This window comes from Mesoplodon bidens, assembly GCF_964165515.1.
Source record: "Mesoplodon bidens genome assembly, chromosome: 8".
NCBI lineage: Eukaryota > Metazoa > Chordata > Mammalia > Artiodactyla > Ziphiidae > Mesoplodon > Mesoplodon bidens.
The window spans coordinates 20,690,699-20,705,873 of NC_138165.1; the positions used below are offsets into that span (position 1 = coordinate 20,690,699).

The 15,175-nt window shown below is 40.0% G+C and overlaps 1 protein-coding gene across 2 annotated transcripts in view; it reads left to right on the forward strand.

Annotated features, from left to right (window-relative positions):
* The window catches only part of CCDC141 (coiled-coil domain containing 141), a 220,362-nt gene that overhangs the window by 142,925 nt on the left and 62,262 nt on the right, over positions 1-15,175 (forward strand). For both annotated transcript variants that reach the window (XR_014016451.1, XM_081241858.1), the window contains exons 10-13: positions 3,128-3,269; positions 5,520-5,639; positions 8,149-8,340; positions 14,060-14,239. Coding sequence is in view for 1 of the 2 variants with exons in the window: in XM_081241858.1 (XP_081097984.1) it covers positions 3,128-3,269; positions 5,520-5,639; positions 8,149-8,340; positions 14,060-14,239 (634 nt within the window). In the remaining variant the exon portion in view is untranslated. The remainder of the gene's footprint in view (positions 1-3,127; positions 3,270-5,519; positions 5,640-8,148; positions 8,341-14,059; positions 14,240-15,175) is intronic.

Genomic DNA, 15,175 nt, shown 5'->3' on the forward strand with positions numbered 1-15,175 from the left:
TAATATTACTGTGAAGTAATAGGACTCATTTCTGGGTGGCTGATAGGATTCTATTAATTTATTTTCAGTTCATTTAAGAATTGTTGGCAGAGTGTGAGGTCATATTTTTCCTTTGATCAAACCATCTGCATTTCAGGCTCTGAGGAAACTGGCAATATGCATGCTCTACATGTTTTAAAATGTTTTGGAATGTTCAGAAGAAATGTCTGGAATCAGTGTTTCTAGTTTCCAACTGAAAATGATAGAATAGGGCTGGTTGTAAGCTGCAGACTAGGTTTTCACCAAGGAGGAATGGAGAGGGAGAGGCCCTGGGGTTAGGAGTGTGACAGATATACTCCAACTGGGAATCAGAAGGAAGGGATTAATGCCTGATCAGACAGAGATGAGCTAGCTGAGGACAGAGGAAAATAGGAGCTGGCTAGGGTAAGCAAGATAACTGAGAACTTCTTGTACTAAGGATGGGGTCTAAGCCACAAATAAGAAGGGAATGCACATGGGACAGGCAATTCAGTCTGTCCCTATAAGGCTTGAAACAGCGGAGGGAAGTATCAGTCAACCTAACTATGAATCCTAAACCATCAAAGAAAAATTGGGCAGTTTTTGGATAGCCTAAAACTTCTATAACTGGGCAAAGGGCAAAGTCATCTTTGTTTAAAAACAATTAGAAACTGTTACTAGTGACATTTTTAATACAGTAACTATCTGTGCATATGGTCTTGTTCCTTAAATCTGTGTCTTGTCTTCCCTTAAATATTGATCAAAGTGTACTTTATTTAATTTGAAAATATGCATTGATCTACTTCTTACGAGGCTATGTGCTCAGGGCTACAGAGGATAAATGAATGAAAAGAATGTTGTATTTTCCCTTAATTTATAATGCAATAGATATACAGGATAAGGCATAAATCACCACAAAATAAGACTAATCTCCTAGGTCATTGAAAAATTAAAAATGAATGATCCATCCAAAGACAGCGAGAGATCCTGTTTGACTCGTTGTGATTCATCTAAATTAAAATTGTGAGTCGCTAGAGAGCAATATTTTTACAGAAGGAATGCTTGATTTGTTTTTGTTTCCCCGTTTCCATTTTCTGTGCTGGAGGGGCCTTCAAGATGTGAATTTGAATAAGATATCGTGCCCCTCTAGTGGTCACTTTGCAAACTACAGACAGACATTTCATTACCTAGAGAAGCCAGCCAATTTCAAAAGAGCTTGCCAGCCAGGCTAATCCTGTTTCCATCAACACTGAGGTCAAGGGAAAGCGAAATTTTAGAATACTTCCCCCCATCCCCCCGTCTTGTGTCATGGACCCAGAAAAGGTACTATGAGGTGGTAAAGAGTGTGGACTCTGGCATCAGATGAATAGGTTCAACTCCCAGCCCTGCCATTTAACAAATGTGACCTGGGCAAGTTACTGAGCATTTCTGTACCTCACTTTGCTCATCTGCAAAACAGAGATAACAGTTATAGCCAGATCATCGGGTAGTTATGAGAATTAGAAGATATTACTTAAAACATTAAAAATGGTTCCTTGTCACAGTAAGTGGATTATTTTTAGAAAATGTTTACCCATTTACTTTGACAAGCTTTATTCTCTGTACCCATTTTCCACAGTGCTTATTCACCTTTTCTTTTTTATTTATCTTTCTCATTCCAAATTTGCATGTTCTACAGAAAAACCATAACATATAGGACAACTGGGCTTTTAAGTGCCTTTTTAGCATGCAAAGTCTAAAATGTAGTTAAAATATGATTACTGTTACCAATATAATATTTTTACAGAATTTGTGGATATAAGTACAAGGATTATTTGCTAAACTCTCCTGATTTCTTGATTATACTCTTCACTGTCTCTGAGTTATTAAAATGTGAAACAAGTTGTTTCAAGTGTAACGTCTGTGGGACCTTAGGCGTCAGGAATAAGATTTCCCCTCCAGTTAAACTTCTCTGGGACTCTGGTGGTCCCACAGGACACACTTGAATCCCATGTGTATTCAACAAGATTCTCAAGCTGCCTGATGACCTCTAAACTCTTTGGCAGCCTCATTGTCATTCCTGTGAAGTCCTGTTCCCTCTCAGGCAGTTGGGATCCTGCCCTCATTTCATTACTAATTCAATTCATTTTTACAGAGTCATAAATTAATTTTTTGAGGTAAAACTACTGAAATCTGTATCTTGTTCCAAGATCTTTTAAAGCTCTGAGTAATTAAATGTAAGAGTTATCAGCTCATCTTTATGAGTATTGGAAGGAAATGACTGATAGGAAATTAAAGACTTCAACTTCTTATATGCTGGAAGAGGCTCTATCTCAAGGATAGGTTGAAAAATTTTAAAGTGCTCACTGGATCAGCAATGTCCTTTCATTGTCTTGCATTGCTAGTAAGCCTATGTTGGAAATGGTTAGGAAACTTGCTAATGTGTCTTTAGACCACAGCAAATGGGGTCCAACTCAAAGTTCATTTGTTGTTTTAAAGACGTTTTCATTTTATGAGCTGTCATGTCACTTATCTTTTTCTCATGAGGCCAGCACAGGTACAAAATGACAGTGTGAGGCTTGGTTTCTTTTTATGAACAAGCACATCAGATTCCTCATTGTTGGTGATACCTTGGTTTTCACCTAATGACTACAGCCTTGAGCATTCGTAAGTATCCAGAACAAGGACCTTAGTGTTACATAAATATTTTACCCTATTGGGTCATTCAGTGTTTTGTTAATTGGCTGATCTACATTTCTATTCAAAGAGCATATTTAGATAAGTGAAGCTTTTAAATAACACCCCCAGGAAAACTCTTGGCAAACATACTGTGTTTTTTGCCGTAAGCTTCTCAAAATATGTTGAAGAAATATTAAGAAGTGAACCTTTAGGAGAGAAGATAAGACCTGGTTACAAAAACCCATAACTCATCTTTTCCCTCGGGACTGACTGACTTAAAAAAAACAACATAATTTGGTTTTGCTCTCTGCTGTACCAGGACTACAGCTTCTTAACTTCTATTATCCTAAAGCCTGAAGCTTAGTAACTTTCATCAAGTCATACTTATGAAAGGTTCATTTTCAAATGTTCCCTGTTCCTGGGGCCTCTCTATGAGGGTGGAGTGAACTAACAGCTGGCTTGTTCCATTCAGCTCTCGGGTGACCGGTGTCCATGAGATGATGGGATGCATCAAGAGGCGAGTTGATCACCTGACTGAACAGTGTTCAGCGCACAGGGAATTTGCTCTTAATAGACAGCAATTAACAGCCTCAGTGGAGGGCTATTTAAGAAAGGTAATTTCATAAAATGTGTCCTCCTTAAGCTACTATTTATTTCTTGGTTTGCATAAGTTTTTTTATTTTTAATTTTTCGTTGAAGTATAGTTGACTTACGATATGTAAATTTCAGGTGTACAGCACAGCGATTCAGTTTTATATATATGTATATATACTCTTTTTCAGATTCTTTTCCATTAAAGGTTTTTACATAATGTGGAGTATAGTTTCCTGTGCTATACAGTAGATCCTTGTTGGTTATCTATTTTATGCATAAGCTACTATTTAGATGCAGCTCCTTACCTGGTGATAATAGATGATGGTATGGGAACTGCAGCATGTGGGCATGGTGGGAGGATAGGGGTCTGTCTCCTTAGGATTCTCTTCGTCCTACATTAGGCTTTATATTCAAACAGAATGAAGTTGTAATTCACTACTGCTCATCAACCACCCCTGTCCCAGGTTGCCAAAACTAGAAGTGTCAACCTGCCTGCCTCCCAGCCCAGAACATATTTACACAAAGGCTGTTCTCACTTTGCACAGAACTGTGTTAATTGAACCATGTGTATATTGTGATTGTGTCCTCCTTGATTTACATGGTTCTGTGCATGGTTCCAATATGCACATTTTGGTTAACATGGCACCACACAGCACAAGAACAGCAGATAGATACCAAAAATTATGAGTTTTAGGGGCTCCAGGAATAAATTGCCATTATCATAATTTATTGAACCAAGACAGTGCAAAGGACATGGCCACTCTGAATAAAACCATATGTGTGAAAATCCTTTCTACAAAGTGAATATAGTGGTTTGAAGAATTTTATTTCCCATTTTCAAAGAGGAATAAAACCAGACAGCTACTATTTGACTAAATAAAAAATTACTTGTCTGGGGGCTTCCCTGGTGGCACAGTGGTTAAGAATCCACCTGCCAATGCAGAGGACACGGGTTCAAGCCCTGGTCTGGGAAGATCCCACATGCCTCGGAGCAACTAAGCCCGTGAGCCACAACTACTGAAGCCCGTGAGCCTAGAGCCCATGCTCCACAAGAGAAGCCACAACAATGAGAAGCCCATGCACCGCAATGAAGAGTAGCCCCCACTCGCTGCAACTAGAGAAAGTCCGCACGCAGCAACGAAGACCCCAGGCAGCCAAAAATAAATAATAAATAAAATAAATAAATTTAAAAGAAAATTACTTGTCTGTAGACGGGGTTATAGCAAAAACTAGTAATATCTCAATTACATTAATGCTAATGAACCATGTTGTTAAGTCTGGGTCTCAAATTTTCAATGATGCTTTTTCATTTGCTACAGTGGACTTATATACCTGACTTACACAAGTAGAATTAATAGACTTCACAGGAGAGGTCATTAAATAACCAAGTCTCTATATAAATTGCCTCCTCGCCTGTTATTGATCCAGAGATGGGAATTTGAAGCTTGTTCTGATGCTTGGGTCCAGGGAGATTACAAACATGGCGGCAGCTGTGGTGCTGCATTCCCTGGAGCTTGAGATTCAAGCGAATTTGGTGGTGGTGGAAAACACAGTGGAAACTCAAACAGCTGTTGTTGCTTGTGTGGCTACTGCCAAGTCAGAGCCAATTTGACTTTGGGAACTCTAGTCAGAGCAAGGCAGTAACTTGAATAGAACCCTTTAAAGCTCACTGTATTCACTAATTCATGTGTATTGAAGATCAAATCATAGTCCCCCATGTTCATCATTAAATGCCTAAACGTGTTTCTGTGTTTTGTTATCACATGTACAGCATGTGGTGCTGCCCCGGGGCCCCTCAGCCCTAAATATAGTAATCCATAAAGTGATCTAATACCTCTGCTGGACCTCTGCTTCAAAATATACCTGTAAATTGGGCCCCTTTCAGTGTACAGTGTATGATCATGACTTAATGCACCAGAAAAATTCACCTCTATTGATGTGTTGACAAGTGAATTATCCTTTCTAGGTAATATAGATAATAAATTCTTAGAGAATGTGGATTATTGCCTACATCTCATCGCTGTTAATAAAAGAAATATCTGTAAATATATATCCTCTATTGGTGAGTCAGTAGTATTACATCATATGAAGAGCAGCATTATGAATTTAAGTAGGAAATTCTGAAATATTAAACTATTTTTATATTAAAATTTATATACATTTAAAGTATAATGGGAATGTAGAGAGTAATATTTATCTCCTCTACACATATGCATACATATATGCCAATATATATTATTAAGGGTGCAATATATTCTTTATTCCTAAAGGTGGAAAAGTCCATTCAGAAAATCAGCCCAGTAATTTCTAATGCAATGGATGTCGGTTCCAGCCTTTCTGAATCAGAGAAGATTTTGAGTACATATCTGGAACTAGATAAACAAGCTAAGGTAAATAAAATGAGAGTTATTATTATGGTTATGGTTTTGTAAATATGATTTTTCTTTATTTTCAGTAGCTATAAAACTTAATCCTAGCTCCCTTGAGGGCTGCAATTCTAAATTAGTCTTCTGGCAGATAATGACTTAAAAACGCCTACCATTATGTGTATCTAAATTATTCCTATTTACAGGTACATTTATTAGGGCGTTTGAGCTCACGGAAGCTCAGCATTATAGCCTGGTGCTAAACACTCATTTGGCCCTCTTTCCTAGCCTAGGAGATGTTAGCTACTTGAGGCAGGGAGAGCACCTCTTTAAGGCTGTTTGTGATTTTCTGCTAGAGTAAGTTGCAAGAGAAAATTACCAAGAGCAACATGCATCAGTGCTAGATTCCAGGAGGCAAAACAATCACAATCTTGTTTGCACACCCAATGTTTAGAGACAGAAACTGCCCCCTCCTCTGCCTGGCACCTTCTCTAGCACCCTCTCACCCCTTTCACATGGGATTTAGGTTCAGATATTCCTGCTAGCAGCTCCAAACCTGCATAAAGTCCCTGCCTGCCCCAGCAGGTGGTTAGAAAGGTGAGGCAAGTGCCCAGGTCTCTAGGAAATGGCCTCGCTATTCCATCATTTCTTTTTTTAAAACTTAATTTTTATTTTATATTGGGCTACAGTTGATTTACAGTGTTGTGTTAGTTTCAGGTATACAGCAAAGTGAGTCAGTTATACATGTACATATATCCACCCTTTCTCAGATTCTTTTTCCATATAGGTATTACAGAATATTGAGTAGAATTCCCTGTGCTATACAGTAGGTCCTTGTTGATTATCTATTTTATATATAGTAGTGCATATATGTTCATCCAAAACTCCTAATTTATTCAAGAGTCTCCTTCACAGACAGCACTGATGCCTGAAACTCACAGATGAACCAATTATTAAGGGGCCGTTTTTAATTCCTTTTTTAAAATGTCTAAAATGAAATGCATGCCTGAACTCAAGTTCATTTTTTTAAAAAGAGAAAGCCTCATATTTTATTTAGAGAAGTACTTTTTTCTTTTTTTATAAATTTATTTATTTATTTATTTTTGGCTGCATTGGGTCTTCGTTGTTGTGCACGGGCTTCCTCTAGTTGCAGGGGGCGGAGGCTACTCTTCGTTGCAGTGCACGGGCCTCTCATTGCGGTGGCTTCTCTTGTTGCAGGGCACGGGCTCTAGAGCGCAGGCTCAGTAGTTGTGGTACACGGGCTTAGTTGCTCCACGGCATGTGGGATCTTCCCGGACCAGGGATCAAACCCGTGTCCCCTGCATCGGCAGGCAGATTCTTAACCACTGCGCCACCAGGGAAGTCCCTTCATTTCTTTATTTAAAAAGTTTTAGAGGGAAGGAGGAAATTTCAAGGGGAGAAACTCCTCCACTTCCTCCTTCCAGAGTGCTCTCTGGGAGCAGTTCCTGTAAATTAAAATTACCTCCATTCAGTGGAGTACCTGGGAAGCATATTAAATACAAGTAGGAGAGCAATCCCTCCTTGCTCTAAATGAGAGTGGAGCTTCTGTCTTTCATGTTTGCTTGAATCCTAGCTTGGTCTCACATGAAATTTTACACAGCTCGGCGGCAGTTGTGTAAATAGTGCCTACAATACCTACTCGTCCATTGAATCAGTGGTTAGATTTCACATGCCAAAAATTGCACTCAAAAGAAGACATAGGGGTTTCCCTGGTGGCGCAGTGGTTGGGAGTCCGCCTGCCTGTGCGGGGGGCGCGGGTTCGTGCCCCGGTCCAGGGGGATCCCGCATGCCGTGGAGCAGCTGGGCCCGTGAGCCATGGCCGCTGGGCCTGCGCGTCCAGACCCTGTGCTCCGTGGCGGGAGAGGCCACAGCAGTGAGAGGCCCATGTACCGCAAAAAAAAAAAAAAAAAAGAAGAAGAAGAAGACATAGGAGAGCAACCCTAGCAAGTCAAATTCACTGACTCTTTAGGTTATTCACACCTCATCTGTACCATTTTCCCTACACTTATTTAAAAACTGTTGTAGATGGAGACTTTAAGAAGACTGCATACTTGATATGGCATTTTTTTGTAAATTAAAAAATGAGTAAACAATTTCTATAAACTTGTCACCTCTTATATAACAAAATTAGTTTAAGAATTTTATAGAGCTACTGGTAAATTTCATAAAGCAATCATCATGCATAATTATTTTATTTAAATTATTTTAAACATTTCTGCCAATGTGTTTTACAACCTTTCTTACTAAACGAACTTCCTTCTATTTGTGACACAGAAAATAGAATGTTCTAAATAAGACGTATAGGTGATAGACTGAAAGAATAATTTGAGGTGGTTTTCATTTTAAGGTGCCTTTTTTTTTCGAATTTTAAAATATGTGCCTTTTTCATTGAGGAGAGTTTTGGTACAAGTTCAATTAATAATTGTAATAGATGGCTGTACAGAAGGTATTGGAATGTGAGTGTTCATGATTCCCCTGTCAGCTTCTGACCTCCTGTGCCTTGTTTTCATAGGAGACGTCACATGAATCAGAAGCAGCTGCAAAACTCTTGACAGAGAAAAATGATTTTGAACCTGATGAAGTGGCATCGCTTTCTTCTAAAGCTAAGTGGCTAGAGGAAGAATTAAACATACTTGGCCAAAGCCTCAGCTCCAGGTCACAAGTCCTGCAAACTTATGTGGCATTTCTAAAGTCATCAGAGGAGGTACGGTACTTATGGGCTGACCTCTTTGGCAGCATGGCCTCTGCCCATCTTCCTGCTTTCTAAGGGGATAGAACCCTCGTGGGTCGTTCCAGATCCACCCCAGTGCATGTACTGACTTATAGCTCCTTTATTCTCCAAGGCACCATACACAGGCTCAAAGAGTAAGTTATTTTACTAAAAACATAATACAAGTGTGTATGTGTTGATATAGACAAATAAACAAAGTGGCTGTGTTGAAACCCTTTTTACTATGGCCTACAAATATTTACAATATCCTAAACATAAAACAAAATTATTTAAAAATAAGTCATTTTCTATTTAAAAATAAGTCATGAATCTCTTTGAATACCTAAGCAATTTGTGTGATTTATTTAAAATCCACACAATTGGAAATTATAGGCTGTTGGGTCCCGTCTCAGATCTGTCTTGTTTGATGCTTTTTAATAATTTTCCTCTGAGAGCTTTTTCTGAGGCATTGTTTTGACTGGTTTGTACTAAATAATCTGTAAAATTCTGTCTGGTAGACTAGAATTCCATCTCTCAAAGGTCCCAGGTTCTTGAAGGTGACATCAGTCATAGCAAAGTGCTGGAGTCCCACCTCATTTAACTCTGGTCCCAATGCGCGTGGCGCGCGCGTGGTTCACTCTCCTTTCAGGGAGGGGCTGCTGGTCGAGTGGGAGGTAGAGCCATCAAGGCTCACTCAGGGGTGAAGCCAACCCAGGTTAGGTGGCATCCTCCCGCCACCCTCCCAGTACTCTCACCCTTACCTCGCACGACCGCATCCTGCCTGCCCACATTCCTCTGCCAGCTCTCGTTCTCTAAGAGTCTGAGTTCTCACCACTCTGGAGAAAGGCCACGCACAGGCCCTGGAAATCTCAGGGAACCACTGCCTCCTTTTCCACATCTTTCTTTATTCTGGATTTTTAAAAAAATTTTTTCTTATCCTGGAACTCTCAGGGTTAGGCAGAGGTATTACAGCTGACAGGTTGTTCTGTCAATGAACACCTTTTTTAAAAAATAAAGAATCTTTTTTCTTTATTTGGTTTATTTATTTGTGGCTGTGTTGGGTCTTCGTTGCTGCCCACGGGCTTTCTCTAGCTGCGGCGAGCGGGGGCTACGCTTCATTGCAGTGTGCGGACTTCTCATTGCGGTGGCTTCTCTTGTTGCAGAGCACGGGCTCTAGGTATGTGGGCTTCAGTAGTTGTGGCACGCGGGCTCAGTAGTTGTGGTGCACAGGCTTAGTTGCTCTGTGGCATGTGGGATCTTCCCGGACCAGGGCTCGAACCTGTGTCCCCTGCCTTGGCAGGCAGATGCTTAACCACTGCGCCACCAGGAAAGTCCCTCGATGAACATTTTTATCTCAACTTGGAATGGTGGAGAGGGTACAAAGTAGTGCTTGGTTTTCTGCATCTCCATTGCCAAAAATGTACCTTCTTAGCTTCTAGCTCAGTGCCTACTTCCATGGCCCCCTCTGGCCTCTGGGACCAGGAGTTTTGGGACTAGGGCTGGAACCTTAGCTTTGCAAACAGAACTTTCCCAGAAGGACCTCACGTCCTTTCATCTTCCCAGCTTTCACTTAATCTGTTTTCTTACCTGGCAGAGCCTCGTGTCCTCACCTTGGCAGTGCTCTCAGTCTGTCAATCTCCTACCCCTTCAGGCTTTCTCTCTTTTCTCACCAGCTTGTGCTTATTCAATTCCATTCCATTCCCCATGCCCTTAACGCCCTGCCTTCTACCCTGACTTGCCAACTCCCAATACTAGATCACTCCAACACTCTGTTTACTCAGCTTCTCTTTCCAAGCTTCCAGACGCTCCTGTGGAAAATCATACAATTGTGCTGACTGGTGCTCTTACAAATTTATGGGTCTTTGGCTCAGCTGAGCCCCCCATATGCTCTCTAGTTGGTGCCCATTCAGTAGTGAGTCGCAAACTTCTTACTGCAGTTTCCATTCCTAAACGTCAGCTTACGCTCTTACCTTGTATGTGACTGAAAAAATGAGTCCATTGAGCTTAACTGCCTTGACTTCCTTCAGCTTCCAAACCCACTGACATATTCATCCTTCCTCCACTGTCACCAATAAAGTGGAGCTTCTGCATGTGTGCTGCACTAATCAGCCATCAGTCCCTCCCTGTCTGCTCCTACATCCTTCAGAATCTAGCTTCAGCATCCATCCTCTAATTTTAAACATTTGCTTTTTCCATTGCTTCCTTCTCTTTGGTCTACGGTTCTGCCCAGATAGTCTTGCCCTCACTAAGGCTACCACTCTGTAATTTTCCTTCCATTCACAACTGGACTCTTGGGATGGGAAGATGACACTTCTTTCCTCTTCTTGCTGATCCTCCCTAATCCTCATCCCACTGCCATTTGGTTTATCCCCTTTTCAATCCTGCCGTTTGCACCTCTTCACTCCATTCTTATGAGCTTATACTTACTACTTACCAGTTGACAGGTGAAACGGTCAATCTTTATCCCACTTGATCCCTCTGCCATATTTATTTAACCCAGTTACTCACATTCACCTCCTTTGACTTTAAAGAAAAACAGATTTATTGAGGTATAATTTGCATAGCATAAAATTCGCCTATTTTAGGATGTAATGATTTTTGGTATATTTATAGAGTTGTGTAACCATCACTGCACTCCAGTTTTGGTATATTTCCATCACCCCAAAAAGAGGCCTGGGGAATACTTTTCATCACTCCTGGTTTCCACTGCCCCTCCCCCCTGCCCCCAGCCTCAGGCAAGCACTAATCTGCTTTCTGTCCCTATAGATTTGCCTTATTTGGATATTTCACATAAGTGAAATTATCCTGTCTACTTCTTTATCTGTTCTTTTACCTGATTCAGTTCTCTGTTCCTGAAGTGTGGTGGGTTACGGAGTTCTTGCCTGTGCTCCCTCTTTTGTACATTCTATACACGTTCCCTACAAAAATCACCCGCCTTCCCACAAACACACCTATAGTTTCAATTTACCAGTAACTCAAAACTGGCTCCTCAACCCCAGCTCTTCTGAGCTCCAGGCCAATGCTTTCAACTTCCAACCATACTAATTACCTATGTATTCTGTAGCTTCCTGAAGCTCAACAAAACACAACTGGTTATCTTTTCCTCAAACGTGTTTCCTTCTGTATTTTGGCATTGGATTAATGACCCCACTGTCTTTCAGAAGTCCTATGTAGAAGCTCAAAGTCTGTTCTGATCCCTTTCTTAATGAGCAGTTCTTTTTGTACTAGGCCCTGAACTTTTCATTCCTGATCTCATTTCATCCTTATAATATCCCTATGTTTATTTACCATTATCCCTACTTTGCAAATGAGGGAAACTGAGGCTCTGAGAAGTTAGGTATGTAAGACCAAACAGGTAGTAAACATCAGAGCTGCAGTTTAATTCCCAATCTCCTCCCTTTTGTTTTTTCAAACATCAAAGGCCATGCTATCCCATGTCTGTCTTTAGAGACAACCTAAGAGATTTCTGAATTCCTCTTCTTCATTTGTACCATCACCTTCTCAGTTCAGGTCCTCATCATCCCTTGCCCAGCTTAAAGAAATTGTATCTGCCTGTTCTCTCTGCCTCCTATAATTCTCCCCTTTATGCCTTTCAGAAAATGGTCATTCTAAAGCAAATCTGATCATGTCACTTCCTGAAATTCAGGCTATATGACAAATGTAATTTATGAAGCAAGTTATAACTTTTACCCCAAAATGGGTAATGTATTAAAGTTGATCATTAATTCACTTAAAAAATAAACTAGTCCAGATTCAAGGGAATTCCTATAATGACATCATGCTCACTTACATTCAAGGAGGCTTTTTTGAGCAGTTGGAAAAGGAGGATGAATTAAGGTTTATGTTTTAAGAATTTCACACAACCGACAGCCCATGATATTGACACCCCCGCCTGTAGCATACTATCCCATTGAAGTCCTGATGGCTGTCATGCTGATTCCGAGTCACTGTGATAGCTGTCAGTTGTTTCAAACTAACGAGAGTGTGTCACAATTTGTTGAGTATAGTAGCAAACAAGTTGAAACCTACTGATGGCTTTATGCCAAAAACAATGATCACTCTCACTTCTTTCTTACCACTCAGTTTGTGCTGTCTGGACGTCACCCACACCACGATCATTTATCGTGCTCTGAACCAGCCAGTGTTTCACACTTGTGCCTTCACACGCGTTATTCCTTCCATCTGGGGCCCCCTTCTCCTGTTCCCTCTCACCCTGGACAATTCTGAAAGACACAGATCAAATGTCGCTTCCTTTGGGAAATTCTTGCCCGTTCACTTTATGTAGAGCTGGTGGTCCCTCCTCAGTGTGCCCAGTACACTGTGGGCATACTTGCTTTTGTGTTGTAATAATCTGTTTATGGTTCTCTTTCTCCCAGAATTATCTTTGGGAACCCAAGGAAATAACTGCTTAATTCTTACTACGGAATCTTAGGAGACTCCATGGAGGAGGTAGTATTTTAACTGTCTCATGAAGGATTAAGTAGGAGCAGAAAACTGAGGAAAGATTATCCTGGGCTGAGGAAACAAGCATCAGGAAAACAGAGTCATGAATAAATGGACTATGAAAAAAGAGGAGACAACTTCTGTTTCTAAGTGCCCTTTGCAGCGCTCATTAAATTAAGAATGATATTGAAATCTTGAAAATATAGTGACTAGCCATTACCTGAAATTTCTTATCCCGTTTATATAGCTTTCAGTAGTTATGAGCTCTTTTTTTGTGTGTGTGTGGTACGCGGGCCTCTCACTATTGTGGCCTCTCCCGTTGTGGAGCACAGGCTCCGGACGCACAGGCTCAGCAGCCATGGTTCACGGGCCCAGCTGCTCCACGGCATGTGGGATCTTCCCAGACCGGGGCATGAACCCGTGTCCCCTGCATCGGCAGGCGGACTCTCAACCACTGCGCCACCAGGGAAGCCCAGTTATGAGCTCTTTGAGTCCTATCCTATTGGCCATTAAGTATTATTCAAAATGCATAAAAACTTGTGTCAAAAATTTTCTACCATTTCTACAATACCCAGTTAAATGATCTAGTTCTGCAGGCACATCTGATTTTATATAAGCTCTGTCCAGAGAGAATGCTTTAAAATAATCTAGTATTGCTTACCTTGGTTAACAAATGAGAAAATATAATTCTAGGGAGGTGAAGTAATGAACCTCTGTAAGATTTGCTCATGGAGGCAGTTTAATATTAATACATGTACAGAAAATTCATAATTATTTGTACTCTTTTGTTCTGGTTTATCACTGATGAGAAGCAAATTGTGATTTACTAATTATGAATAACTTTCCACTGACTTACATTTCTTTCTGATTTGTATTCCTTGATTGTATATGTTTATCTTTTTCCTGAATTATAAAACTCAGCTTTAACTGGAACCACATTGGTCTTTGACATAAGCTGTCTCCAATTGCAAAACATACACGTATATAATACATAAATATGATTTTGGCTACAGTAAATAGGGCTTCTGGATAATAAACTTGTCAGGTCAAGTTACTACCCAGTGGCAGTCAGTCTGATCTGTCACCAACCTGAATAGATTTTCATGTCTTTTCAGTAAGTTGACAATATTTAATAATTATTTAAAGAATTCTGAAATGTACGTTCCAATTAAGTTTTATATAGGCTTTTATTGGAATCTAGTATTTTTCTCTTTAAAAATGTTTTTAAGTGTTCTTAACTTTCATTTATATTCTTTTTTTTTTTTTTAAGGTAGAGGAGCAATGTCAGGGCCTAAAGGAGTTTTACCAAACTGATACCCTGCGAAAGGAAGAGGGTGATGCTGAAGCTGAGTGTCACTCTGACTCAGTGGAGAAGCAGTGGCAGCTGTTTTTAAAGAGGAGCTTTTTAACTCAAGACCTCGGGCTCAAGTTCCTTAATTTAATAAATATGGTGAGAATAACATTAAATGAGTCACACCTTCTTCAAGGATCACTTTTCAAAGTCAGAATCATAAATTTAAAAGTTCAGTTGTCTGTTATTCAGCCGTGCTGGTTTAGGAAGTTCTTTTTAGCTCCATTCAACCTAGAGTAGTCCTGAAGCCCAGCATTTATGTGCTTCTTTGCTCCTAGACCTCTTGTGAGTTTATCACATGAAGGCTATTTTATCTATTAACAAGAAAGAATGACTATAATCCAAATGTAACATTATTATTATTACATAGAGTCCTCAGAAGATCACCCAGAAGTTCTGAGTTATGTTGAAAGCATGCAACAAGATCCTTACAAGATTTCCAGAGGCAAAAGATAACATCTAGGATGAATCTTCATTTCGAAGAATTTCTTACAATACCAGATCTTTTCATAGCAAAGCTCCATTATATTTAGAAATGTACCCTAAACTTTAGTTGTTAAGTCATATCTGTAAAGTATCCTAGAATCGTTATATCAACCTCAGGCCCATATAATGTTCTCCACAGAATTCTTGAAAGATGGTTAATCCACCTCTCCTTCAATATCTCAAGTATCTTCCTTACGAAACTGTTCATTTTATTGTTAGAAAATGCCAGCTGCTAGGACTTTTTTTTAAATGTTAAGTCGAATCTGTCTTCATATCTGATTCTAACCCTCTGTAGCTCCACAGGGGGAAAAAATGTATGCATATTTCATTTCTCTTACACACGAAAGTTTTTCAAACCTTGAAAACAGTTGCAAAATCTAATTTGAGTCTTTTCTGCAGTGAACTAGATATAAATCCTTTCTATCATTTAGGAGGTAGCTTTCTCTCTTTCTTCATCCTAATCCTCCCTCCCAGAATTTTCCATGATTTGTCAATATCATTCATAACATGTAAACAAGAAGTAAAGTACAGCTTCAACACAGAGTACAA